Source organism: Procambarus clarkii, chromosome 1 (genome assembly GCF_040958095.1).
Source record: "Procambarus clarkii isolate CNS0578487 chromosome 1, FALCON_Pclarkii_2.0, whole genome shotgun sequence".
Lineage (NCBI taxonomy): Eukaryota > Metazoa > Arthropoda > Malacostraca > Decapoda > Cambaridae > Procambarus > Procambarus clarkii.
Window position 1 is genome coordinate 34724155 of NC_091150.1, and position 27379 is coordinate 34751533.

A 27379-nucleotide genomic window follows, 5' to 3' on the forward strand; every position below is an offset into this window, starting at 1 on the left:
ACCGAACCTGTTCATTTTGGCAAAGCCAGGTCAGAGGTCAAGACCACGACCTCCTTAACATATTTTCAAACAGTGAGAGTTGCCTATGGGAAACTGCGTAATATATAATTATTATTATTATTATTATTATTATTATTTTCTACCTCCCTTATGTTTTAGTAGTTGACTATTTTTGGTTTGTATGTGTTTGGTTTCTTGAAATATCTTGAAAGAGCCTCATTGTACTGGAGCAGTTGTGTTTATAAAATGAAGCTTGCTATTTCATTGATATAGTAGCAGTAGTAGATATAGCAAGTAGATATATTGATATAGCAAGCAGTAGCCCACTGCTTGCCATACCTGGCATGACCACACCATACACAGGGAAGAGCACCCATGGTAGTGTGACCACACCTGTGGAACACTGACTACCACACCATCCTCCACAGATAACCGCCGAGGGCAGTGCCTACGTAGCTGATTTAGTGAAGACCTTTAAAGAACACACAGATCACAATGAAGACGCCCTTTATATTAGATTATAAGGACACAACACAGTTGGTACCAGACAACTGCACACTACAAAGAGGATTCCAGACAACTGGCCGCCATATTGGGGATACCAAACAATTTTATTGTAACTGGAATGGTACGATAATTATTATGATAATTTGGGCTGAGGTCCAGGCGCAAGGACCTGAAAGTCCACCTCCCGGGCTCTGAACTGTTCCCCGCCGCGGTCTCAACTGGACTTGATCAGGTCTGCTGCTGACGTTCCTCTTCAAGTCTGATACTCCTCGGCCAGCTTCACGGGTTTCACAGGCAGAGAACGAAATAATATTTTCTCCCAAATACAGAAAACTGTGAACATTGGAGAGATGCGACTGCGACGGCCTCAGGCAGAAGCACAGACCTCTGCTTACAGCTCTTGTAGCTTAAATCACTGCTTCTTATATTGTCTTAGCTTGTGTTCTTGAGGTAAATGAGATATAGATGGGTTGTATATAGGGAGGTAAAGAGAGACTGTAGATAATGATGCTCCTCAATGATATACAGAGAAGGCGGTCGTGGAGACGCCAAGGCGAAGGTTCCTTAGATGGTTTACCTGGTGTAGGTGACATCGAGGGTGACGGTGGAGGTGTTCTCGTAGACAAGTGGTTGAGGTGGAGTGCGTCTTGTGTAGTGTGGAGTAGTGAGGGTCTTACTAGTCGTTACCTCCGGCGTTCGTGTAACGTGCGTCGTGACGTGAGGTCTCTCTCTCCTCTGAAGTGTTACTGGCGTATTACAGGCGTGACGAGCGTATTAGTACATGTGACAAGGACTGGGTCGCCATAAATGAGATAAAACAAATTATGGGGGGTTTGTGGACCTCTTTTATCTTGGTCTGTTATTTGTGTTTTTGAGGAAGACGGCCTGCCTCGTGGGATGGTGCCACACCTGCCTCGTGGGATGGTGCCACACCTGCCTCGTGGGATGGTGCCACACCTGCCTCGTGGGATGGTGCCACACCTGCCTCGTGGGATGGTGCCACACCTGCCTCGTGGGATGGTGCCACACCTGCCTCGTGGGATGGTGCCACACCTGCCTCGTGGGATGGTGCCACACCTGCCTCGTGGGATGGTGCCACACCTGCCTCGTGGGATGGTGCCACACCTGCCTCGTGGGATGGTGCCACACCTGCCTCGTGGGATGGTGCCACACCTGCCTCGTGGGATGGTGCCACACCTGCCTCGTGGGGTGGTGCCACACCTGCCTCGTGGGATGGTGCCACTCCTGCCTCGTGGGGTGGTGCCACACCTGCCTCGTGGGGTGGTGCCACACCTGCCTCGTGGGGTGGTGCCACACCTGCCTCGTGGGATGGTGCCACTCCTGCCTCGTGGGGTGGTGCCACACCTGCCTCGTGGGGTGGTGCCACACCTGCCTCGTGGGGTGGTGCCACACCTGCCTCGTGGGGTGGTGCCACTCCTGCCTCGTGGGGTGGTGCCACACCTGCCTCGTGGGGTGGTGCCACACCTGCCTCGTGGGGTGGTGCCACACCTGCCTCGTGGGATGGTGCCACTCCTGCCTCGTGGGGTGGTGCCACACCTGCCTCGTGGGGTGGTGCCACACCTGCCCTGGTCCTGCTTTAATGATACAATGTAGTTCACAGTGGTAAGTGTGTGGAGCTGGTACATGTCTGCTTCTCGCGGATGCTCATGTCTGCACTAGTCAGGAATTCAATAGTTACGAATGTGAAGCGTTAGACGCAAGCACTTCGTGTGCTCGTAAATGTCCGTTGGAGGTGGTTGGGCGCCTGGAACCGCCAGGAAGGCCAGGTCAGGCCGGACACCTGGATCTGGTCGCATGTCTGCCGCTGGCTGATCGCATGGAACTGCTGCAACTAAAAAAAAAACATGTTGTCATAGAAGGCGCTTTGTCTCGGTGTCTATCTGGCAGTTGAGGCACAATAAGATGACCTCAGCTGGCCACCAGATCCATCACAGGTTGTCCACACTCGCGCCGCCTTATCTTACTACTGACCTTCACTGCTAGAGCTGTATGCTTTCCAACCGAAGGTTCTCACGGTGATTCTTGTAGTCTCGCGCTATAGTTTTGTTACGCGCATCAACATATATTCATTCACTTGAAAATATATATATACGTAAATTTTGTTTCTATGATATAAAGGTTACTTACATAGAGAAGGGAGCGATTATCTGTTAATAACATATCCGGTACAGCTCAAGATGGAGCCGAAGGTTTGGGGAAGGAGGCCGGCCTTGGCGATGGTGTAGTCGTGTAGGGTATATTAGGAGAGTGTGGGCAAGGCGTCGTTACTCTGCCCTCCGTCACCGAGGCCGAAACCAAGCTCCCGCCCGGGCCCTCCTGCCTCTCATCTCCTGCAGCTGCGTCGGGTGTAGCCTGTGGCAGTGACTAGTGTGCTGAGACGAGCCGTGTAGAGCGCCCCCCGACGCCCGCCGCCCCCAGCCCGCCGCCATGCTGCCGTTGGTAAGTCTTGATACATTGTCTGAGGAGGTCGTCTCCTTCACTCTCCTCCGCTCATCTCTGCGAGCTGATTGCAATGTCAGTTTTTTATTTTCTTTCAATGTCGTCGCATTTCCCGAGCTGGTTTGCGTATAGATGGTTCCTTTAGCGAATAAGACCTTAAGAATAAAGGACACTGAAGGAGGTCTCTATATACAAGAGGCAGCTCCTATTTATTGCCTCCCAAACTCATTTATAAATATGTGAAACACGCTTAAAACATGACCACGTCGGTCATGTTACCTGATAATTTGTTCCATAAATCAACAACCCTGTTTTCAAACCAGTATTTACCCAGGTCTTTCCAGAATCTAAATTTATCCATTATATCGAGTTCTATTTAGTGTTGGTATATTTAAAAAAAACTTATTTTATTCCCTGTTATTCCCCGTTTGATCCAAACTTCCATCACTTAAGCCCTAACTTCGTCATTCTAGAGAATGTAAATTAAATTTTATAATTTGTATCCATAAAGAAGGTTTCTAATTCCTAGGATTAGCTTCGCTGCTCTTTCCTGTACGTGTTTAAGTGGATTCATGTTCACTATATAGTACGGAGACCAAAACTAAGCCGCACAATCTAAAGAGGGCCTAACAAGGGCAAGTTAAAGCTGAAGTATTAAATACCTTGTTACTGTTGTTTAAGATTCAGGTACCCGGATCAAAAGTTCCAAGTAGCACGGGCTATGGTGAGCCCGTCGTTGCTAACGCTTCCAGAGATAAATCCTAGTGTCCTCTTTGCCTTATTACGTACATTTATGCATTGATTTTTTGCATAAGTTCCCTACTAATCATGACTCGGATTCACATTCAGATTTCTCAATTTTAACATTGTCCAGCTAAAATATGGTAATCCATTACCATTAACTAAGCTCACAACCCTATATTTGTCAACATTAAAATATATTTTCCAATCATTTATAAATTGTAAAAGCCTATCCAGATTGTCTAGCAGGCAATCTAGATTGTAGATTGTCTCAGACAATCTAAATTGTCCCGTAAATAATCTAGATGGTCTCGGTGACAATCTAGATTCTCTCGTAGAGAATCTAGATTGCTTTCTGGATATATTTCCCGTCATATTTAGTACCGTCTGCAAATCTACAATGTTGCCGTTCATGATCATATCACCTTTTTGTTATATATGAACAAACCATCTACCAGAACTATTGCCCGGCCGGGCCCTCCGGTCCCTACATAACATTCGATAAGCAGAAAAAAAGCAATTTTCTGCCTATCAATAAAGATAAATTAATTAAAACCCATTACAAATGGAATGCTAAATGTTGATTTAGTTTGGTGTTGGGCCTAAGGCCTTGTCAACGACATGAAAGTTACCAAGATCGAGACATAGTGATCAAAGCCCCTCAATTATCTTAAGCATAGTCAATGTATAGGCAGAGTAATACGTGTAGATTATACAGGCTTATAGCAACAGCCTCACGACCCTTCTCTCGTCTGCCCAAAACATACGCTGCTAGTTTATACGTATATAGAATACGTCACACTGACGACGTTCATATGTACGTCTAACCTACGCTTGAAACGCTTCAAGAATCCCACGTCTCTTATATGTTACCCGGTAATTTTTAACATTTTATGTGTTAAAGATATTTAAACGTTTCAAAAGGCCAAACCGAAGTGTCTTAATGCCTGTAAACTGATATTTTAGAGATTTTGTTTAAACATAGAATGGAGTTATAGGTTTACAGTGCCCCCTTCACATTATAGTGCCAATTATTGGTTTATAGTGTCCCTTTTATTATAGTGCCAATTATAAGAGTACAGTGACCTTCACAGTACAGTGTCAATTCTAAGCTTGCAGTGACCTCCTTCCAGTATAGCGCCAATTATATACACCCCTCGCAGTAGGATCCCTTCCCACACTAACCTTCCTCACGTCTAACTCATATTTTTTATGAAGTACATAATTGTGAGTTATTAGACCTCATTGCGGAGGCTGTGAGTCTCGCCAGACTCATGATTCACCGTGAGGACACTATCATCTCCCCCCCCCCCCCATCCTATGTCTCGCGCCTCAATGCCTGTTGCTGTTGGAAATTGTCCAATTGGACAAAATAAACAATAACGTCTGCATTGGCATTTGATAGTAAGTACTGCCTCGTTAGCTCTGAGGTAACGACTCCCTTCGTACTGCAGCTACAGATCTGCAGGATGTATAAACTACACAATAACGTGGTTTTATCTCTGCCAGCTGCCAAATGTAGAGCCTAAGCACAAAGCTTTGCTTCGATTGGTTACGAAATTGCAGTGAAAATTGTTGTGTTAAAATCGCTTGCCCCCGTGACACCCAGTGTTCGGTGGGGGGGGGGCATGCACAGTGGATGATATTACGGCTCTAAACAGCACCTGGGAGTGGTAATAAGTGGTCTCCTCCTCCCATGGAGGCCTTTCCTCCCATGGAGTGGTCTTTCTCCTCCCATGCTCCGGCTCCCACAACCCATGGCAGTCACGGGTGAATACTCCGTGGGGTGTACCGCGCTTCATGCCTCATATACACTGGGAGTTTACTTTCAGGAATACTTACTAGTTGGGCAGCAAGTTATTGTGGTGACTTCAATAGCTCTCTTGAGGCTGATAGGCCTTAAGATCAACACCAAACCGGCCCACGACCAACGGTCCGCATCAGACAAGTCCTCCACTTTACCTCGACAACTCAGCCTCTTAATAGAGCGTCGCATTTTGACGTATACTCCACCTAAGGCCCAAAAAATTGTCGTACTAGAAAATGGTAGTGGCTCGCGAAATTGACATACTGTTCCGTTTTCTGTTTTGGGTCCTCTGGTAGGTTAGGATAAGGTCACTTTAGTACGACAGTTTCTTGACGTTGGGGAACCTTAGGAGGACGGGCTGGCTGTTTACAGTCTGTTGCTGTGGTTCAGTGTCAAGCTCTGTTAACAGTATAGCTGAGTCATTAGCCTACAGTACGCCTACAATACAGCATCTTCTTGAGATGATTTCGGGGCTTAGGGTCCCCGCGACCCGGTCCTCGACCAGGCCTCCATTTTGTTACACACCCCCAGGAAGCAGCCCGTAGCAGCTGTCTAACTCCCAGGTACCTATTTCCTTCTAGGTAAACAGGGCCATCACGGTGAAACTCTGCCCATTTGTTTCCGCCTCTGCCGGGGATTGAAACCGGAACCTTAGAACTACGAATTCCGAGCGTTATCCACTCAGCCGTCAGGCCCCGTCAATAGCAGACTGTAGGCTATTTTGTAACCTACAGTATGAGGCATTGTCGGTCATTTTACTTCTGTTTTAAGGACCATGCTGGAATTATTGTTTGAGGAGTCTGAGAAGAGGATGACAATGTTAGTTCTTAGCTTTTGTTTACAGTAAAAATCAAGTTGTCACATCCCACGTGGCTGAGACGAGACCCAAGACCACGCTTTGCCACGACTCACGAGACATGGACCCAAACACTTAAGAAAACCTGTACATCTTTCCTCAATCATGGCAGCTGTGTTTACATATATTAAACAGGTTATAAGCACAAAGAGATTGTTTATAACGATAATAACCTTGGCCTGTGAAGATTCCAAGGCCCCTAAACTGTTTAATAAATGTAAACAAAGCCGCCATGTTTGCAGAAAGATGTACAGGTTTCGTTAAGAGATACGTCATCACCCCACAAGCACCGTCTCACGGTGTAACCAGTTTCACTTCTGAAGCGGTTTACTCTACCCAGAAGTCTTCAAAGCTAAACAAGGCAACTAAATAACCGGACTAAACTAATTTAGCTAAGCCAACAAAATAATCAAATCCTCTTGATTTGACACCGTTTTGTCTAAGCCAGAAACGTGCGAACCCAAGCAACCCACCTAACCCATGGAAGCCGATGTACAACGTCATTATTACGGCGCTTTAACTTTTGAGTAATATGTCGCATTTTTCACGAATTAGTCGAGTACGTACATCATGCAACGTTACAACAGGTGAGAGGCACCTGTATAAATCTTTTTCTAAAATGTGTAATAACGGCTCCCAAATCCCGGCCCACGGCTCGGCCCCACGGCTCGGCCCCACGGCTCGGCCCCATGGCTCGGCCCCACGGCTCGGCCCCACGGCTCGGCCCCACGGCCCGGCCACCGGCCCCTGGAGGCACAATTAGACAATCGTGTGAGTGAGGAGAGTATTGTGATGGCGGCCTCTACGCCTGAGCAGGAATGTAGAATATACGCCGCCAAGGCCGGCCCAGAGGCGGGTTAACGTGCCTTCTCTCCCCCCCGCCCCCTTTCCCTATATAGCCAATCAGGACGTCAGAATTGACTTTTCCTGTTAACACACCACATTTTTTCCCAGGTTCTGTGTGTGTGTTTAGTGGCAGCCGTCTGTGGGCAGCAGTCTCTACTACCACAGCAGTCTCTACTACCACAGCAGTCTCTACTACCACAGCAGTCTCTACTACCACAGCAGTCTCTACTACCACAGCAGTCTCTACTACCACAACAGTCTCTACTACCACAACAACGATTGGTGCAGCAACCTTTGCTGATACAGCAGCAACCACCACTGGCACAGCAGCTGTTCCTGGCTCCCCAAGACCCACTTTTACTGCAAGATCCGCTTCTCTTCGAACAGGAGTCTCTCTCATTGCAACAACCACTGTTACTTCAGCAAGAATCTCTATCGCTACAAGAACCCCTTGCCGTGCAAGGAGAGTCACTCATTGTCCAGCAACAAAGACCATTAGCTGTGCAACAAGATACTCTCTTGATAGGACAAACATCCCTTGGAAACCAACAACAGCCAGCCATCCGCCCTCAGCGGCAAACGTTGCAACAACAGCAACAAATACTCCAGCAGCAGCTGCTGACTCTCCGTCGACGACAGGAAGCTCTCAGGCTACAAGAAGAGTCTCGTCGACAACAGGAGCGAAGACGACAGCTGGAACTCGCACGCCTCAGACAGTTACGTCGCGAGCAAGAAGCCCTTCGTCTGCGGCAAGCGCAACTCCAGCGGGCTCAGCTGCTGCGGACCCAGACGCAGCTGGATCGGGCGCAACTGCTGCAAACTGAGGCACAACTCGTACAGGCGCGGGCACAGCTCCAGCAGGCGGAGGCGCAAGCACTCAACCGGAAGGCGGAGCGACCCTCTGTACCCATCTTTGACGATGATCGCGATGGTCCCTTCCAGGACGGCTCTTACTACTTCACGTAGGTGTTTCTCTCTTGTTGTTCATGCACTTGCCTTCCAGGACGGCTCTTACTTCCTCACACACGTGTTTCTCTCTTCTTCATACTCTTATGAACTACTAAATGCCTACTATTACTACTACTACTACCACATAGCTTTTAATACTGCAACTTTGAGGTCTTTGGCCATTTCTTAGGTTTTCTAAATCAGTTTTAATATTTTTAATTAGTAAGTTGTTAATAAATGCATTAGACAGATCTAGTAAAACCCAGAGTGATGTGCATAGTTCTTAGTGTAAATCCCTGCGAGTATCTTGCAAATAAAAAAATAGATTTGCTGAAAATCGTAAGTCTATGTCTGAATACAATATATATCTAGTATAGTTACTGTAGCAGGTTACTTCAGGACTACAATAATATCATTATAATTGATAGTTAACAATTTTGTATGTTATAACCTTTGTTATCACGATAATTAACATTTTAATAATAATAGTAATATTGACTTATTATTTCTTATTTTTATTATAATTGCCAATATCAGTATTATTATTGTCATTATAATTATTGCTTTAACAATAGCTGTCATTAATTATATTTTATCCTCTCCATACCTTCCCCTTCTCCATCCCACCCCCCTCCGTTACATCTACCCCCCGTACCATTCCACAACCCTTCCCTTCCCGTCATCTTCTTGCCGCGGCCAGATACGCCACAGGGGACGGCATCCTGCGGGAGGAGGGCGCCAGACTCACCAGCCCCAACACCCACGAAGTCACAGGATCCTACTCGTGAGTGTCGCTCCGGTTCACGGTGTGTATGGGGGACGCTGCTGGTGTCATGGCGGGAGACGGGAAGGTTGTATAATTGGGTATGAAATTATGTATACACGGTGTATGGAGGACAGTCGGTCTTCTCCTCCAGCGTCTCCGGGAATATGTACCCACTGACGGTGTTGTTTCTGCGCTTCCCCCTCAAGGTACACGGCGCCCAACGGGGAGCTGGTCGTTATGGAGTACATCGCGGACGAGAAGGGTTACCGCGCCTTCCCTGTGCGCCCCGGCAGGTACGTCCCTCCTTTCCCCTCCACATTAACTTTCCCGCCAACAAGCCCTCTTTCCCTAAGGCCATCCACAACCCACGCCTCCCTCATCCAGATGAATGTGTTATTGAGCTAACATGAACATATGTCTTCCAGGTGAGGTTATCTGAACGAATAAAGATTAAACAACATTAAAATGAAATATACTAAATAATTACTGCGTAATAATGTAATGCGTGTAAATCACGAAGAAGTTAATATCTTATGAACGATGTGAAAATGTATGACCACAAAGGGAAAATGAAACGAGAAATTAGTTCTTGAAGATGTGTTAATTAACACGAAGTCGCTCCTCAAGTAATCTCTTGTTTAATTTTCCGTTCCTAGTTTATATATATATATATATATATATATATATATATATATATATATATATATATATGTGTGTGTGTATGTGTGTGTGTATGTGTGTGTGTATGTGTGTGTGTATGTGTGTGTGTATGTGTGTGTGTATGTGTGTGTGTATGTGTGTGTGTATGTACTCACCTATATGTACTCACCTATATGTGCTTGCAGGATCGAGCATTGACTCTTGGATCCCGCCTTTCTAGCTATCGGTTGTTTACAGCAATGACTCCTGTCCCATTTCCCTATCATACCTAGTTTTAAAAGTATGAATAGTATTTGCTTCCACAACCTGTTCCCCAAGTGCATTCCATTTTTCTACTACTCTCACGCTAAAAGAAAACTTCCTAACATCTCTGTGACTCATCTGAGTTTCCAGTTTCCACCCATGTCCCCTCGTTCTGTTAAAACGTTAAAACGAACGTAAACCGTTCTGTTATGTGTGTGTGTATGTGTGTGTGTGTGTGTGTGTGTGTGTGTGTGTGTGTGTGTGTGTGTGTGTGTGTGTGTGTGTGTGTGTGTGTGTGTGTGTGTGTGTCTGTGTGTGTGTGTGTGTTTAGGAATTAAATTATAAATAGTAAAGAAGACTCTCCGTGTGGGGGACAGGCCCAGTCTGGTGCAGCGTCCCCAGCGCATCCCGGTGCCTCCGCCCTACCGCCAGCCCTTGGTCCAGAACCAGCCCTTGAGGGGCCGCGCCCTCTCCTCCAGACACCTCGCCTCTCAGAACTCGGATGACACCGGAGCCTTCAACAGCCAGCCACACAGCCTGCAGGAGAGTGACCTGTCCTCCGGCTCGGAGGAAGACAGTGACTCCTGAACCCCCGACTCCCAAGGACCCGAATCTTGACTCTCTGAATCCATAGTATCTTTTACACATTTCCATTTTACGATTTGTCCTGAAATATATTAGAGCAGGGGTGGCGAACCTTCTTGAGACCGTGTACCCATATTGGCAATGATTCAAAAAAATGTTCTCGCGTACCTATGGAAATTTTGAGCCGCTGATTATTATGTATTATTAATATATTTGTATTTTACCATTTTCACAGAGAAAGAGAACAAAATGCTTGAAAGCATTCATAAGTCCGTTTAAAACAGACCATAATGAATAACAGATCACAATAAGTAAAAATATGTTTATTTATTCTGAGTAGGACCTTAGAAAATCAAGGTGAGATACCGGTACTGCGCGCTGCGTACCAACAAAATTTGCTTGCATGCCACCTTGGGCACGTGTGCCATAGATTCGCCGCCACCCATGTTCTAAACTAACGTAGCTATTAACGCCGCTTTCTTTTAGACTTTAGGTACCGATATAAAATTGTCTGGACAGCATTGTACTCCACTGGATACATAACAAACTGTACAACTGTATGACAAAGCATCCGCCATGACATGTGACTTATGATACTCTCAATGAAGCATTAACAACTACATAAGCCAGATAAGAATATAATCTTTTTCCCCTCAATTTCTTAATAAGAGATCCATTCAAAATCAATATAAATCTTAAGAATCAGAATACATGAAGAGTCTAGCTTGATAACCTTCTAACACATTCACTGACTCGAAGTCAATTGAGCTTCTATATAAAAAAAAAAGTTACTTTTTTTAAGATGACCAATATAAGTAGCGTTTGTATGTCGAAGTCTTAAACACCGACGATCATATTACTGTCAGTGTGGTCAGGACTCCGTTGGTTGTCCGCTCCCTGTGAGTTCCTTTCAGCGTCCGGGTGAAGCAAACTCTATGTTGAGCACCACTGCTGTGGCAGCCGAGGGCGGGCTAGGGACCGTCTGGCTCAGTGCATGTGATACTGCCAAGAATTACCGGTATTTGTCATAATCAAATTTTAATAGCAGCGTCATATGACGTAACCCACAGTCGTGGCCCCAGCTGATGCTACGGTTAAATGACGTAAGCTTCTGGCGTTGCCCCAGCTGATGGCAGCGTCATGTATGACGTAAGCTACCGTCATAGCCTCAGCTGATGTCATACCGGGTCTCTGCGCCTCTCGTTCCTCACATGTTTTAGCCCCATGCTTTGCTTAAAAATAAAAAAATAAATACTGTAATGTGCCACGGTCTTTCAATACATCCCCCAAGCTCTCATAATTTCATGCTGCTGTTGTTGTTGTTATAGATTTAGCTACTCGGAACAAGTTCCAAGTAGCACGGGCTATGGTGAGCCCGTAGCTTACCTGGCACATGGGCGGGGCAAGTAGCACTGGCTATGGTGAGCCCGTAGTGGACTTACCTGGCTCAGGAGCAGAGTAATTTCATGCTTAGTGTAAACTTTATATATAATAATAAAAGAGTTTCTCGCTCATGGACAAGGGATTAGCTGATCCACTTAAAGTGGATCCCACTCCAGCTAACACAGTAGTAACTTCACACGGTACTGGACATCAAAGTCTGCCTCAGGGATCTGTACACTTGTAGTTGGTGGTGACCGCTGAGTGATGAGTTTGGTCAGCAAAGGGGAAAAAGGTTTACTGATAATCATTTTTTTGACAGATACTAATATTTTAGATGATCCGTAAGCCAAAATCCATTATATTATTTTCGTACCCATTTGGTTCGTGCTGGCTACGCAGACTATTTTTGCTGCAAAAAGAGAGAGGAAGAGGGGAGTGTGAAGGGGTGGGGGAAGGTGGAAGGAAAGATGGGGGAAGAAGAAGGATGTGGGGATGAGGTTGGGATTGGGATCTTGGTAGTACAGCTGGGTTCATTCTCGAATCACAATCAGGAATCCCAGGTTTGAAACCTGGGCGGAACAGCAATTTAATGGTTGGGCACATTTCCTTTCACTTAATGCCTCTGTTCACCTAGCAGTAAATTGTTACAGAGTTGCACTCCGGGGAGGGTGAGTAGTCGACATGAGCTTTAACGTATATATATACTCCGGTTGCCTGTCCCCGACATAATGAATTATTTACTTTTAATAAAGTTTCCCATATATTCTTCGTAAAAACTTGTTTTCTGTTAAAATTGAAAAGACGACGAAAACGTTAGGGGAAACTAAAATATTTAGTTGTCTGCAAGGTAATATTGTTAATTTGATAGTTGTGACGCGGGTTGCTATGTCCCACATGCAAGGTCTTGCATTTGTCGACATTAAAACGCATTTGCCAGTCTTCTGACTATTTAATGGAGGACATGTAGATCTCTTCGTAAGGCCTCAATATCGTTTTTCACTTCCCCACTTTACTATAAATCTTAGTGTCATCTGAAAATTTGATGATGTGATCCGTGATAATCTTTCATGTCACTGATGTATACGACAAAAAGGGTTGGCCTCAAGATAGACCCTTGTGGCACTCCTCTCACCGCATTTCTCCAGACAGATTTATTCCCGTTTAGCACGACCCTTTGTTTCCTTTTTTATAACCACTTCTTTTTTTTTTTTTTTTTTTTGAGATATATACAAGAGTTGTTACATTCTTGTACAGCCACTAGTACGCGTAGCGTTTCGGGCAAGTCCTTAATCCTATGGTCCCTGGAATACGATCCCCTGCCGCGAAGAATCGTTTTTTCATCCAAGTACACATTTTACTGTTGCGTTAAACAGAGGCTACAGTTAAGGAATTACGCCCAGTAAATCCTCCCCGGCCAGGATACGAACCCATGACATAGCGCTCGCGGAACGCCAGGCGAGTGTCTTACCACTACACCACGGAGACTGTCAATTGTTTACCCATTCTAGTATTCTACCATTTATTCCACGTGCTTCTAATTTCCTTGCTAGTCTTTCATGCGGTACCTTATCAAAAGCGGAAGCACAGTCCATGTATACTACATCTACCGGAAGTCCTTTAATTGTTTGAGTAGCTGGATAAAGTTTCTAGAAATGTGAGAAGGTTTGTAAGTCAGGATCTATTTTTAACAAACCCATGTTGCGTTGGTGTTACATGCTTGTTCACTGTGAGATGGTGAAGGATTCCCTCCCTGAGGATTCTCTCCATCAGCTTGCAGATGTGTGCTGTCAAGCTGATAGGACGGTAGTTTTCTACTGTGCTCTTTCTGCCTTCTTTGAAACTAGGGGTAATATTTGCATATTTCCAATCTATAGGAACTATACCTTGGTCCGGAGATTTTCCGAAAAGGAGTTTCAGTGGCAAGCATAATTCCTCTGCCAGTTAAGTTACGACTTTAGATTAAATTCCACCCACACCTGGGGCTTTGGAATCTTCTAGTTTGTCAATGTTCTTCCTGATTATGTCGCACGATATGCTCTTAATTCGTTCTCTTCACCTCCATCAAGCCTTAGTGTGGGTGATGGGATATAGTCTCATCTTTCTAGTGTGAACACTGATGTAAAGCATTCATCCTGAGTGCTGTTCCTTTTTATCATCCATTATAACTTGGTAGTTATAATGGATGATACTTGGTTCTCTTAAGGATCCTACCGAGTCCTTTGCTTTGATCTTACTTCTCATATAGGTATATAACAACTTAGGATCTTTCTTTATGTTTTTTTACAAGTTTTCTCTCGTAGTTTCTTTTGGCTGATCTGATTTCCTGGGTGGCTTCATTTACTACCTTTTTACATATATCTCATAATCAATTATATTCATCGTGGGTATATACCTCCTCCAGAGGTTCCGCTTAGTTATATTAAAGCTCTTTTCACCACCTGGGTCATCCATCTAGTTCCCTTTCTATTATTTCTCCTTTCTGGCACATATTTTTGAAGATACAATAATGTACGTATCATTGGAGATCTCAACACTCGGGGAGTAGATGGGACATTAAAAGCAGGTAATTCAGAATTCAAACAATTCCCGGAAATGATCTAAGCGTGTTAGCGAGTCTGCCAGAAACCACAACATTCTGGATTTAGTTCTGGAGAAGAAATGGAAATAATAGCTGTCATATAGGGGAGTAGATTTAAGAGTTTAAGTTTACGAGTTTAAGTTTTTTAAGCTAGTTTAAGGAGTAGATTTACGAGATACTCGTTGTAGAGCACCTATCTTAAGGAGTAGATTTACGAGATACTCGTTGTAGAGCACCTATCTTAAGGAGTAGATTTACGAGATACTCGTTGTAGAGCACCTATCTTAAGGAGTAGATTTACGAGATACTCGTTGTAGAGCACCTATCTTAAGGAGTAGATTTGCGAGGCGCTCGTTGTAGAGCACGTAGCAACCGTCACGTTACGAGGTGCTCCCTGTAAACCATCTGGCACCGAGGAATCTGCTTTAAAAAAGAGGTAGCACATCCTGCTCTCTTTCCCTGAGGGTCAGTGACTGGCCTGTGTGTGTGTGTGGGGGGGGGGGCCTGGCCCACTCCTGATCTTCCCCCCCCCCAGGTACCGCCCACCATGACGTCACCCGCCAAGGAGTGATGCTCACTTGTTTCTCCAGCACGACGCCGCTGGTTATTGGAGACTATAGGGTGCAAAAATAATAACAACAAAAAAAAGTCATGTGACTAGACGACTCAAGGAATTCTTCGAAGTAATGAACCAGTCATGGCTGATCTTACCTTCAACTGTCCGGGCGTTGCGGGGAAAATCCCCCATCACGCATATACGTATACGCCATCCCCCCCCCCCCCCCCCATCACGCGTATATAACGTCAGCAAAAGCGTATATAAAGGCGTCGGAAACCATCTCTCTAATCTTTCACCAATATCCTAGCGATTGCAAATATAGAAAACGAATTTACCACCCAGTAACTCGCTCGGGGTCGCCACAGAAGAAATTACTAGGCTACAAATGAACGCTTTCTAAATGGGCCGTGGTAGCTGGTGAGTGAAACTGCTGCTGCTACGCCAGACGCGAGGCTGTTGGCTGTTGGGGAAGATCTCTGAGGCAAAAAGAACTATTTGACATATACGAATGGAATATTTGCATACATGGGTTGAATTAACTTTATACTTTATATATATATATATATATATATATATATATATATATATATATATATATATATATATATATATATATATATATATATAGCACCTAGTTGTATTCACCTAGTTGTGCTTGCGGGGGTTGAGTTCTGCTTTTTCGGCCCGCTTCTCAACTGTCAATCAACTGTTACTAACTACTAATTCCCCGCCCCCCCCCCCACACACACATAGTGTGTGTGTGTGTGTGTGTGTGTGTGTGTGTGTGTGTGTGTGTGTGTGTGTGTGTGTGTGTGTGTGTGTGTGTGTGTGTGTGACCTTCACTTGTGAGTATACGAGACCTTCACATATAAATACGTACGAGGGCTTCATATGTATATACGTATGCAAGCTTCATATGTATATACGTATGTAACCATTTGTGTCGAAAGTCACATATTGAAGGGGGGGGGCGTGACAGTGTAACTTCCTCCTCGTGGCCAGCATATCATTAATATACAATCGTATAAATGTATTTAGCTTGTTGTATTATGTATTTACAGATGAATTTTGTATTATTCAGTTTATTATTTTGCATTTATCCGCATTTATCATTTATGTTAATCTCGTGAGAATATGTTGTAATCGTCTCGAGTCTAAGCTTTGCCAGCCATGTTTACTCGTAATAGCCCAATTACCCTCATCCAAGGCTGTTAGTGTCAAATTATTCTCATCTCTGCGTGTCAACTCTTTTGTTCATTATTTACGAATCAGAGCGTTCGTGTTTGAGGGAATTCTGGTGTGTTTAATAATGGTTGACCAAACCACACTAGAAAGTGAAGGGACGACGACGTTTCGGTCCGTCCTGGACCATTCTCAAGTCGATTGCTAATAATGGTTACTTTCTCCTGCAATAATGGTTATTGCAGGAGACAACGGCTTATAGTGCGTCGTGTCCAGAGACTAAGTCGCAATATCATGGTTGAAGACATATAATCTAACATGAATAGTGATGTAATAGTAATCTAACATTGCTTCATCCACCAGTACACCATCCACACACCCCTCCACCTCCTCACTTAACACCCACTTCTCCCCCTCCCCCCCGTACACCCCAAACCACCCGCAACCCACCACAGAGCAAAATCACCCCCAAGCCAACACATATCAAATGACAATGACAACATTTCGAGTCCAGCTAGAAGGACCGAAACGTCGTCAACTTCCATATACCATGTATGGGCTGGCGGGGGTGATGTGTTTCACCCACATTACTGTGACTGCGAACATCGCATATAGCTCCTGACAGTGGACGAGGACCCGGACAAAGGGATCCCTGAACCGAACACCCTGGATTCCTGTACTTAATTATCCACATTTACTACGGATGTTGAGGCTGTCCTTCGCCTTGGTGAGGTACTCGCTCCGGGGCCACAGTCACCGCTCACAATTTCCGGACCAGATAAACAGTTCTATATTATTAGAAGTGTAATTTGTAGCATATTGGGAACTGAGGGTTTTGTTGAGTTGAAATTAAATACTGAAATTAAATGTTGAGTGGCAATTAATTAATATTTTAAATAATTTAAAATAAATATATATTAAAATATAAATAAATTAAGGTTTTTAGTTAGACAGCTTTTACTACCTAGGAAATAACAGTAACGATTTTTCGTACAAATTACAAAATCCATAATGATTGTACATTTATAAGTAATAATGACAACAGACCTATTACCCCATTACCTATTACCCCCAGGCTGTTGACCTTCCCCAGGATGCAACCCACAACAGTTGCCTAACTCCCAGTTACCTTATTAATAGTAGAAGCATCACGTGGGGAGGAAACGTCCATAAAAAGTCTTGATCCTGCCGCGAGAATCGAACCAGGGACCGTTAGGTTATGAGCTGATTGCCCTGACCACTACGCACCTAAATAAACCAATAAAAAAAAAGAAAATTGCCGTGAGAATAAGATTCCCTTCGCCAGTAGCAACTGTATTCCATGTATTCCTGTATGTAGTCAATTGTATTTCTACTGTATTCCATTAACTGGGAAACACTTGGATGGTGTTTGATGTTTAAAAGAGGGGGCCTCGTAGCCTGGTGGATAGCGCGCAGGATTCGTAATTCTGTGGCGCGGGTTCGATTCCCGCACGAGGCAGAAACAAATGGGCAAAGTTTCTTTCACCCTGAATGCCCCTGTTACCTAGCAGTAAATAGGTACCTGGGAGTTAGTCAGCTGTCACGGGCTGCTTCCTGGGGGGTGGAGGCCTGGTCGAGGACCGGGCCGCGGGGACACTAAAAAGCCCCGAAATCATCTCAAGATAACCTCAAGATGGTGTGTTCCAGCAGACACCTGAACGGTGTTGCTAAAACCACAATAGAATACTGATAAATTGTTCTTGTAAAAATTGAAAAAATCTTGTAAAAATAAAAAATAATTGATCTTGTAAAACAAAAAAAAATACTAGTTTACATTACAAATAAAGACAAATATAAACTAATTCAACACTGATTTAACAATGCATGATGATATCTGGATATCTCCAACAAATAAAATATCGATAAAAGATAGAGTGATGATGATTATAAAGATAGCGAGTGACTCCATCACATTATTAATACCAAAGTCATAATAGTTCTTAAGAGGCTACTCAATGTTACTTTGCATCATTTACCTAGCACCTGTTACCTAGCAGTAAAATAGGTACCTGGGTGTTAGTCAGCTGTCACGGGCTGCTTCCTGGGGGTGGAGGCCTGGTCGAGGACCGGGCCGCGGGGACACTAAAAAGCCCCGAAAACATCTCAAGATAACCATCATATGCAATTAGCACGCTTATATCGACACTATGATAAAGTTGGGCGTTCAGCGTTGCAATTATAAATGATTTATGCTGATACGGTGACAAATCTGCTCTTATCACGGTTAAGCTTTATTTTGGTGTATTCTTGGGCTTTACAACCCGCTTTATTCACCTGCTTTATCTTTTTGTACTTATTTAAACAAGAGTTCTTTCATTTTAGTAAAGCCACTAGCACTCATAGCGTCTCGGGCAGGTCCTCAATCCCAATTTTTTTCCCCTGGAAAATGACCCGCCAAATCGTTTAACAACCAGGTGTACCCATCCACTGCTGGGTGAACAGAGGCTACAGTTAAGGACTGGCGCCCAGTCAATCCTCCCCGGCCAGGGTACGAACCCAGGGCAATGAGCTCGCGAAGCGACAGGCTTAGTGCCTTACCACTCCGCCATGGAGACTGCAACTACAATGTATATACAACTAATTATTATGCATAATTATACAAAAAATTAACAAAAAATGCTTTAGAGTTTAAAAGCGATTTACACTATACAATCGTCACAGAGCTTGGCGTGTAGACTCTGAATCACAAGGTTTACATTGTTCTGAGAATGCGCAGCTTCACTGGAGTAAACTCCACAGATTGTTGTGGGTTTATTAATAGTCGTTTAATGTTTCCACGAAGCTCGTTACTCTTTGTAGGATACATGCGTCAGTATCCGGGTGGTCATGTGTCCGTGTCTGCGTCCTTAGATTATGTCTGCCTGAATGTCTGTCCGTAGATTATGTCTGCTGAATGTCTGTCCGTAGATTATGTCTGTCCGTATAGATTATGTTTGCCGAATGTCTGTCCGTAGATTATGTCTGCCGAATGTCTGTCCGTAGATTATGTCTGCCGAATGTCTGTCCGTAGATTATGTCTGCCGAATGTCTGTCCGTAGATTATGTCTGCCGAATGTCTGTCCGTAGATCATGTCTATCGGAATATGTCTAAATTCTGGCTATAGGAATGTGCGCGTCCGCAGCCTTGAAAATAATTGTTAAAAAAACAAAAACAAATTAAAAATAATATGTTATGGACGGAAATGATGGTTGTACTTACCTAAATGTAACTACCTAACTGTAGTTACATGATGAGAGCTACGCTCGTGGTGTCCCGTCTTCCCAGCACTCTTTGTCGTATAACGCTTTGAAACTACTGACGGTTTTGGCCTCCACCACCTTCTCACTAAACTTGTTCCAACCGTCTACCACTCTGTTTGCAAATGATTAATTTTTTAAATACCTTTTCAACACCCTTGTTTCCTTAGCTTGAATCTACGACCTCTTGTTCCTGAAGTTCCATGTTTCAAGAACTGCTCTTTGTCAATTTTGTCGGTTCCCGCTACTATTTTGCATGTAGTGATCATGTCACCTACTTTTCTGGTCATCTAGCTTTGGCATATTTAACCCTTCAAGTCTCTCCTTGTACTTTTTTTTAGACATTCAGCACCGCTCCAGTGCCAGGTAAGTCCACTACTGGCTCACCATAGCCCGTGCTACTGGCCCCGCTCCTGTGCCAGGTAAGTTACGGGCTCACCATAGCCCGTGCTACTTGGAACTTGTTCTGAGTAGCTGAATCTATAACAACAACAACAACTCTCCTTGTAACGCGTGTTTATTCAGTTCCGGAAGCCACTTGGCACCATTTCCAGTTTACTGATGTGCTTCTTGAGATGTGGGCACCGTACAATCCCCCCCCTCACCCATCATGTTTGTATGGGCTCACAAAAGTTGTGAATAATTTTAGTATGTCGCCAGTCATGTATTTAAAAGCGTTGTGTGAATGTATTTACTTTGTATTTACTATTTGTATATGCAGAATCAAGCTATTAGCTCTTGGACCCCGCCTTTCTAACCAATTTATTTTTCCTCTATTATATCTACTTGATACATTTATCTCTAACACACGCACACATACATCCCCAGAAAGCAGCCCGTAGCAGTTGTGTAGCTCCCAGGTACCTATTTACTGCTAGGTGAACAGGTTCATCTGGGTGAGAGAAACTCTGCCCATTTGTTTCTGCTTCCGCTGGGGATCGAACCCGGGCCCTTAGGACTACGACCCCAGAGCGCTGGCCACTCAGCCGCGAGGCCCCCCTAGACTGTGGGGGCAAGAACCTCTATGTGTACTCACCTAGTTGTGCTTGCGGGGGTTGAGCTCTGGCTCTTTGGTCCCGCCTCTTAACCGTCAATCAACTGGTGTACAGATTCCTGAGCGTATTGGGCTCTATCATATCTACAGTTGAAACTTTTGTATGGAGTCAGCCTCCACCACATCACTGCCTAATGTATTCCATTTATTAACGACTCTGACACTAAAAAAAATATTTTTAATGTCTTGATGGCTCATTTGAGCCATAAAGACTCACAGAGACCCATAAAGTGTGTGTGTGAGGGGAGGGGTGGGGGGGGGGGGGAATGACCGCATGTGCGTGCTTGCGTGTGTGTGCATTCACGCGTGTGTACGAGTGTTCTCATCAATCACTGATGATTGACTGTGATGATGGCATGCCACCCCTCAACTTCACACCGTCCAGCCTCCCCCCCCCCCCCCCCCCCGTGCTCCCGTGTGGCACAGCCCTCAAGGCTGCTCCTCCCGCCTACTACCAACTCCGGTTCCATACCTGAATGCCAGATGCGTCACGAGTCTGTAGTTTCCGCAGTTTAATCACCAGCTACACTGGTTGTTTTAAACAATCACTGTTACCGAAGAGAAGGGAAGTACAGCAACAAGTTGACAAATGTGTGCCAAAAAATAATATCGACTTTCGTGGCAAAACGATTGGGCAAGCTCGAGACGGGGGATTGTCCGGCCGCCGGCTTCTCCTTGGAAACACTTGACTTTCCCGCCAAGCTTGAGGACGACCCTGCCTACAGTTTACACCACGAAGATAGAAAGTTAAAAGATTTCAGGTTAGAGAAACAAAAGAGTGCGCTATGCGGACAGAAATGTGTGCTGTCTGGACAGAAATGTGTGCTTTGGGACAGAAATATGATGTAGGGGCAGAAATGTACGATTGGGGGGGGGGACAGAAATGTGTGCAATAGGAGAAAACAAATGTACAATAGGGTAAAAATATATGCAGTGTGAGAAAAAAAATGTGCGTAAAGACTGAAAGCTAAACATCCGCGCACACAGAGGTGGAGCCAGGGGAAAGAGAGGCTACCGTGACGACACGGAAGTGGGGGAAAATCCCCATGGGAAGGGAAATATTTTTGAGAAGCTTGGAAGAGGCAGGGAATGTATACTTTTTTGTATATCTGTGAACACTATGGAATTTTGTGAACATCACGGTGATAACACATATAATTTTGTTTGTTTTGTTATAATAATTATAATACAAAATTAATTGTAAGGTAATATCACTGAGTTCATCAATATACGTTAGGCTTATCAGGACCTAGAGGTGGGATACCTGTTTAACACCTGTCTGTGTACTCGCCTAGATTTAGTAGCGAGGGGGAGGGGGGGGAGGTTGAGCTGCGGCTCTTGAGATCCGCCTCTCAACTATCAATATGCGACAAAATATGTGTCTGTGATTATTGTGCAAACCTCTAACTTTCAAATACAATTTCAAACAACGTATTAATTTCTAAACGATCGACGACCGTAGCTTCTAAACGATCTGGCACATGCGGAGATAAAGCTCTACGCCAACGAGAGCATGCGCAGAACAGTACCACATTAGAACATGCGCACAGTAGTACAATATGAGGGCAAGCGCAGACCAGTACCAAATAAGGACACATTATCGTTCCATCAGACTGTGACGGGAGGGGAATTGCCGAGGTCCCGCCCGCCCTCAGTCTCGCCCCTCTCAACTGAACCCAAGAGGTACAAAGGCCTCTCTTGAGAGGTCTTTGCGGGTGTGGTGAGACAGGTGTGTGTGCAGGAACGGGTGACATGGACCAGGTGTGTGAGATATACCGAGAGAAAAACAACACACAAACTACATCTGAATGACACACCACGAAAAAATTATCTCCCACTCAAGTCGGTGGAAAAATTCCACCCATCAAAGCAAAAAAAAAAAGTTTCATAATGAAACTTGCCCAATTCACACGAGTGGAAGTTTTGAGTCACAAGAGGATATATCCACCACTGGAGAACCGGTTTGACCAGTCCCCCCCCCCCCAGCACCGGTTGTGGCCTGAACGACCACACCCCCTCCCCCCACAAGTCACCAGGTAACTATACAACTAGGGAGGTCAAGGCCGTCACCAAACTACCAGGCAAGGATTCGAACGCGCTTCACAAACTTCCTACTTGATCACTGATCTTGGAGAAAGGAGTAATCCGTTGTCAACGAATTCGCGTTTCATATATATTTGTTGAAGATGTTAATTATTTACTTGCAGGTGGATAAATCCACAAGGGCCGTGATGAGGGTTCGAACTTACGTCCAGGATGATCCCAGACGCTGCCTTAATCGACGGAGCCACAACATGGTATAAAAATTGCAGCCAGGATTGCTACTGCTCTCACAGGGAGAGTAGGTGGTTACTTCCAAGTGGTTAGGTCCGTATAAAGTCAAACTTATATATTTCCTCAAACACTAAACACATATAATCTGGAGCACACCATCTGACTCTATATTTAAATCGTAAATTTACAAAAAAATGTGGATCAAATTCTATATCTAAGACACAACTCTGTATAGATACACTTGTATGCTAACACGTATGTTGAAGACCTGACTATAGGACACTATAGAAGACTATAGAACACTGACTATAGAAGAAACAGCTGCCACTTAGAAGAACTAACTTGTCAACTTAAAACCACCGCAGTCTTCTGTCCAAGTTGTTGATTTTTTTATTTAATGTTTTTTCTACCACAAACGAGGTTATTCGTATGTATACAATGGTAACCAGCATGTATATATTGTATTATGTCCTCCCTGGGTTAGAGGTTTGTTAGATAGCATACAGTGTATACTAAGTTACTGAGCACTCAGTTACAGGGGATTGAAATTCTTGTACAGTGCTAGCCAAGATGAATACATGTGTGTGTGTGTGTGTGTGTGTGTGTGTGTGTGTGTGTGTGTGTGTGTGTGTGTGTGTGTGTGTGTGTGTGTGTGTGTGTGTGTGTGTGCGCGCATTGTGGCGCTTTGGTGTGGGTATTCCCCGTACCCACCTACCCCCCCCTCCCAATCAACCATCTACACATCCTCTCCCCGCCCCATCTCTCTCTTTTCACGACAGGTATTCCCTCAATCTCTTGCTTCACCCCAACTTGCTTCACCCCCTCCTTGCTTCACCCCTCCTTGCTTCACCCCTCCTTGCTTTACCCCCTCCTTGCTTCACTCCTCCTTGCTCGTGGATACATCATACCATTTGTTACTGGGTCTGCTCCATGGGGTCTTTAACGAAGTTACACGGTACCACATACGCTGTAACCTGCACCGCGGACTACCCTGTATGGTGAACCACGTGTTCCCCGCACCGTATATAATGTATCACCGTACCTACTCAAGTGTCGTGATGGCCGTCCCGGGACCTTCTTGAAGGTAGATGAAGACGGCACAAGTTTTGCCACAGATAAGCTGGAATGATACAGCGGTGAGTCTTGATCATAGGGTAAGAAAGCACCAAGCTTGCCTGACTGTGTAGCACACACGGGATAGAGTCTGGGACAGAAGGACGGAGTGGAGGAACGGTGCCTAATCACTTGGGCTATAGGGTATCGAACCCTAACCTTGCGAGAAGCGTAGCCCAATTGGCTGTACCGGCCAATCCAGGTGAATTGTGAAACTTTGCACAACTGTTGACCAGACCACACACTAGAAGGTGAAGGGACGACGACGTTTCGGTCCGTCCTGAACCATTTTCAAGTCGATTTGCACAATTGGTCAAAATCCAGCAGCTGTTCAACCATACACTGGTGGAATACCTTGACCTTAATGAGGCAAGAAAACTATTATCTTGAGGTTATCTTGATATCAATAGCGGAATCCCGAAGGTAAACTTTGACTCTCAAAGGCCACAACAATGGTCTGTGAAAGTAGGTTTGATGTTCTACAAAAAGTTGCCCCAACTACTTACGAAAATAGACAATATAAATTAAATATAGACAATATAAAACCCTGACAGTGTATTTAGTTTTTCTACCTGAAAATACTTCCTTACTGGAATTTCTACAACCAGTGACACAGCGGAAATATTTGATGCCGATGACTCGTAAATCTATTCCAGATTCCTGGAACAGAAGAAGATGACCTTTACAAGACGCGACCTGTTGGGGCTTCCGTGATTCCAGGCCATATGGACGCTTCATATATGCTGGAAGTCTTAGCATCGGAAACATACCTGGCGGCCAGGAGCTGGAGCTTGTGACATTACAGATCGTGTGGAGAAGGTACACTGAGGGTGCAGCCAAACACAACACCTTACCCGCGTGCATATTGACACAGAGAGCGTGAGAAAGCTGAGCTCTGATACCGAATGGTTGGATGTGGGCAACAGAAAACGACATGAAAACAACAGAAAATGGCATGTACCATATATTTTCTGTACAGTGTACCGCGAGTCATGTACCGTGTCACGTAACGTGTACCATATGTCAAGTACCGTGAGCACCGTACTATGACAGATATCACTGGGAGAATGATGGTGTTGGCCACGTCACTGATAGCGGCCACGGAGACAGTCTGTCAACACAGTTACTCCTGTAACCGGACGACCGACAGCTTTTCCAAGAACATGGGTCCCTCTTGACGGCAGCAGCGGCCGCTCCACTACATCAGTCCGGATAACAAAAACTTACTGACCTTGGCCGTTGTCCTGAAACCGCTAATTACAAATTAAGTCTTTGCAGGCATTTAGTGGCAACTTGTCTTGGGATTGAACTCTGCCAAAGCAGGATTGACTGGGCGCCAACCTTTAACTGTTCACCTAGCGTATGAACACAAACAGTCCATCTTCCAACTTATCAAAGCCGATACACATTGAAAGCGTCAATATTACGGTGGTTTTATATATTTTTAAAAGTCGCCATTCTAACGTACGGAGATAGTGGCTCTTATGTATCTTTTACTCTTAAGAACTTTATTATTTCCTTAATCTTGTACTTCATAAGTAATATTGGAGCTCTGAAAAGTGTGTTGCTTACAGAGCATGTTACTTGTGTTGCTGTAGAGGACCAGCTGTACTCTAGTGTTGCTGTAGAGGACCAGCTGTAGTCTAGTGTTGCTGTAGAGGACCAGCTGTAGTCTTGTGTTGTTGTAGAGGACCAGCTGTTAGTCTTATGTTGCTGTAGAGGACCAGCTGTACTCTAGTGTTGCTGTAGAGGACCAGCTGTAGTCTTGTGTTGCTGTAGAGGACCAGCTGTAGTCTTGTGTTGTTGTAGAGGACCAGCTGTTAGTCTTATGTTGCTGTAGAGGACCAGCTGTACTCTAGTGCTGCTGTAGAGGACCAGCTGTAGTCTTGTGTTGCTGTAGAGGACCAGCTGTACTCTAGTGTTGCTGTAGAGGACCAGCTGTAGTCTTGTGTTGCTGTAGAGGACCAGCTGTACTCTAGTGTTGCTGTAGAGGACCAGCTGTACTCTAGTGTTGCTGTAGAGGACCAGCTGTAGTCTTGTGTTGTTGTAGAGGACCAGCTGTAGTCTTGTGTTGTTGTAGAGGACCAGCTGTTAGTCTTATGTTGCTGTAGAGGACCAGCTGTACTCTAGTGTTGCTGTAGAGGACCAGCTGTACTCTAGTGTTGCTGTAGAGGACCAGCTGTAGTCTTGTGTTGCTGTAGAGGAACAGCTGTAGTCTTGTGTTGCTGTAGAGGACCAGCTGTACTCTAGTGTTGCTGTAGAGGACCAGCTGTACTCTAGTGTTGCTGTAGAGGACCAGCTGTAGTCTTGTGTTGCTGTAGAGGACCAGCTGTACTCTAGTGTTGCTGTAGAGGACCAGCTGTACTCTAGTGTTGCTGTAGAGGACCAGCTGTAGTCTTGTGTTGCTGTAGAGGACCAGCTGTAGTCTTGTGTTGCTGTAGAGGACCAGCTGTACTCTAGTGTTGCTGTAGAGGACCAGCTGTACTCTAGTGTTGCTGTAGTCTTGTGTTGCTGTAGAGGACCAGCTGCAGTCTTGTGATGATGTAGAGGACCAGCTGTAGTCTTGTGTTGCTGTAGAGGACCAGCTGTACTCTAGTGTTGCTGTAGAGGACCAGCTGTACTCTAGTGTTGCTGTAGAGGACCAGCTGTACTCTAGTGTTGCTGTAGAGGACCAGCTGTACTCTAGTGTTGCTGTAGTCTTGTGTTGCTGTAGAGGACCAGCTGTACTCTAGTGTTGCTGTAGAGGACCAGCTGTACTCTAGTGTTGCTGTAGAGGACCAGCTGTAGTCTTGTGTTGCTGTAGAGGACCAGCTGTAGTCTTGTGTTGCTGTAGAGGACCAGCTGTTAGTCTTGTGTTGCTGTAGAGGACCAGCTGTACTCTAGTGTTGCTGTAGTCTTGTGTTGCTGTAGAGGACCAGCTGCAGTCTTGTGTTGCTGTAGAGGACCAGCTGTAGTCTTGTGTTGCTGTAGAGGACCAGCTGTACTCTAGTGTTGCTGTAGAGGACCAGCTGTACTCTAGTGTTGCTGTAGAGGACCAGCTGTACTCTAGTGTTGCTGTAGAGGACCAGCTGTACTCTAGTGTTGCTGTAGTCTTGTGTTGCTGTAGAGGACCAGCTGTACTCTAGTGTTGCTGTAGAGGACCAGCTGTTAGCCTTGTGTTGTTGTAGAGGACCAGCTGTTAGTCTTGTGTTGCTGTAGAGGACCAGCTGTACTCTAGTGTTGCTGTAGAGGACCAGCTGTTAGTTTTGTGTTGCTGTAGAGGACCAGCTGTACTCTAGTGTTGCTGTAGAGGACAAATGTAGTTGATCGTTGTAATGTGTACTCAAGTGTTGCTGGGGTAGGTAAAGTGGGTTGCTTGTGTTCGTATGTTTCTGGTTAGGGAAACGAGGATCCTTAACTGTACGCCTCTGTTCACCCAGCAGTGATTGGGCACCCGGTTGTTAAACGATTTGATGGGTCGTATTCCGGGGAAAATAAAAATAGGCTTAAGGACCTCTGCCGGAAATGCAATGCGTGCTAGCGGCTGTACAAGAATAAAAAAAACTCTTGTATATATAAA

At 45.0% G+C, this 27379-nt stretch overlaps 2 protein-coding genes and 1 long non-coding RNA gene across 3 annotated transcripts; 2 read left to right on the forward strand and 1 right to left on the reverse strand.

Moving 5' to 3' along the window:
- Positions 1-1366: 1366 nt before the first annotated feature.
- On the reverse strand, positions 1367-2957 carry LOC138363008 (nematocyst expressed protein 3-like). Its single transcript, XM_069321714.1, has 2 exons — positions 2812-2957; positions 1367-2099 (listed from the first exon to the last, which is right to left on the reverse strand). The coding sequence occupies exons 1-2, from the start codon at positions 2955-2957 to the stop codon at positions 1367-1369; spliced, it is 879 nt and encodes a 292-aa protein (XP_069177815.1).
- Positions 2958-7295: 4338 nt separating this feature from the next.
- Positions 7296-11816, forward strand: LOC123754333 (uncharacterized; the record flags this gene model as incomplete). Its single annotated transcript, XM_069321719.1, has 4 exons — positions 7296-8179; positions 8866-8949; positions 9138-9224; positions 10212-11816. Coding segments are annotated over 4 exons (1266 nt in total), but the record flags the coding sequence as incomplete, so codon positions are not given.
- Positions 11817-15198: 3382 nt separating this feature from the next.
- LOC138358373 (uncharacterized) lies at positions 15199-17754 on the forward strand. The gene is made up of 2 exons (XR_011225343.1): positions 15199-15356; positions 17197-17754. It is a non-coding gene; the product is annotated as an uncharacterized lncRNA (long non-coding RNA).
- The last annotated feature ends 9625 nt before the right edge of the window (positions 17755-27379 follow it).

Coding starts and splice junctions, on each gene's coding strand:
- LOC138363008 (XM_069321714.1), bottom strand. CDS start 2,957: ATGGCGGCGGGCTGGGGGCGGCGGGCGTCGGGGGGCGCTCTACACGGC. Junction 2,100..2,811: donor GGAGCTTGGTTTCGGCCTCG/GTGACGGAGGGC, acceptor TCATTAAAGCAG/GACCAGGGCAGGTGTGGCAC.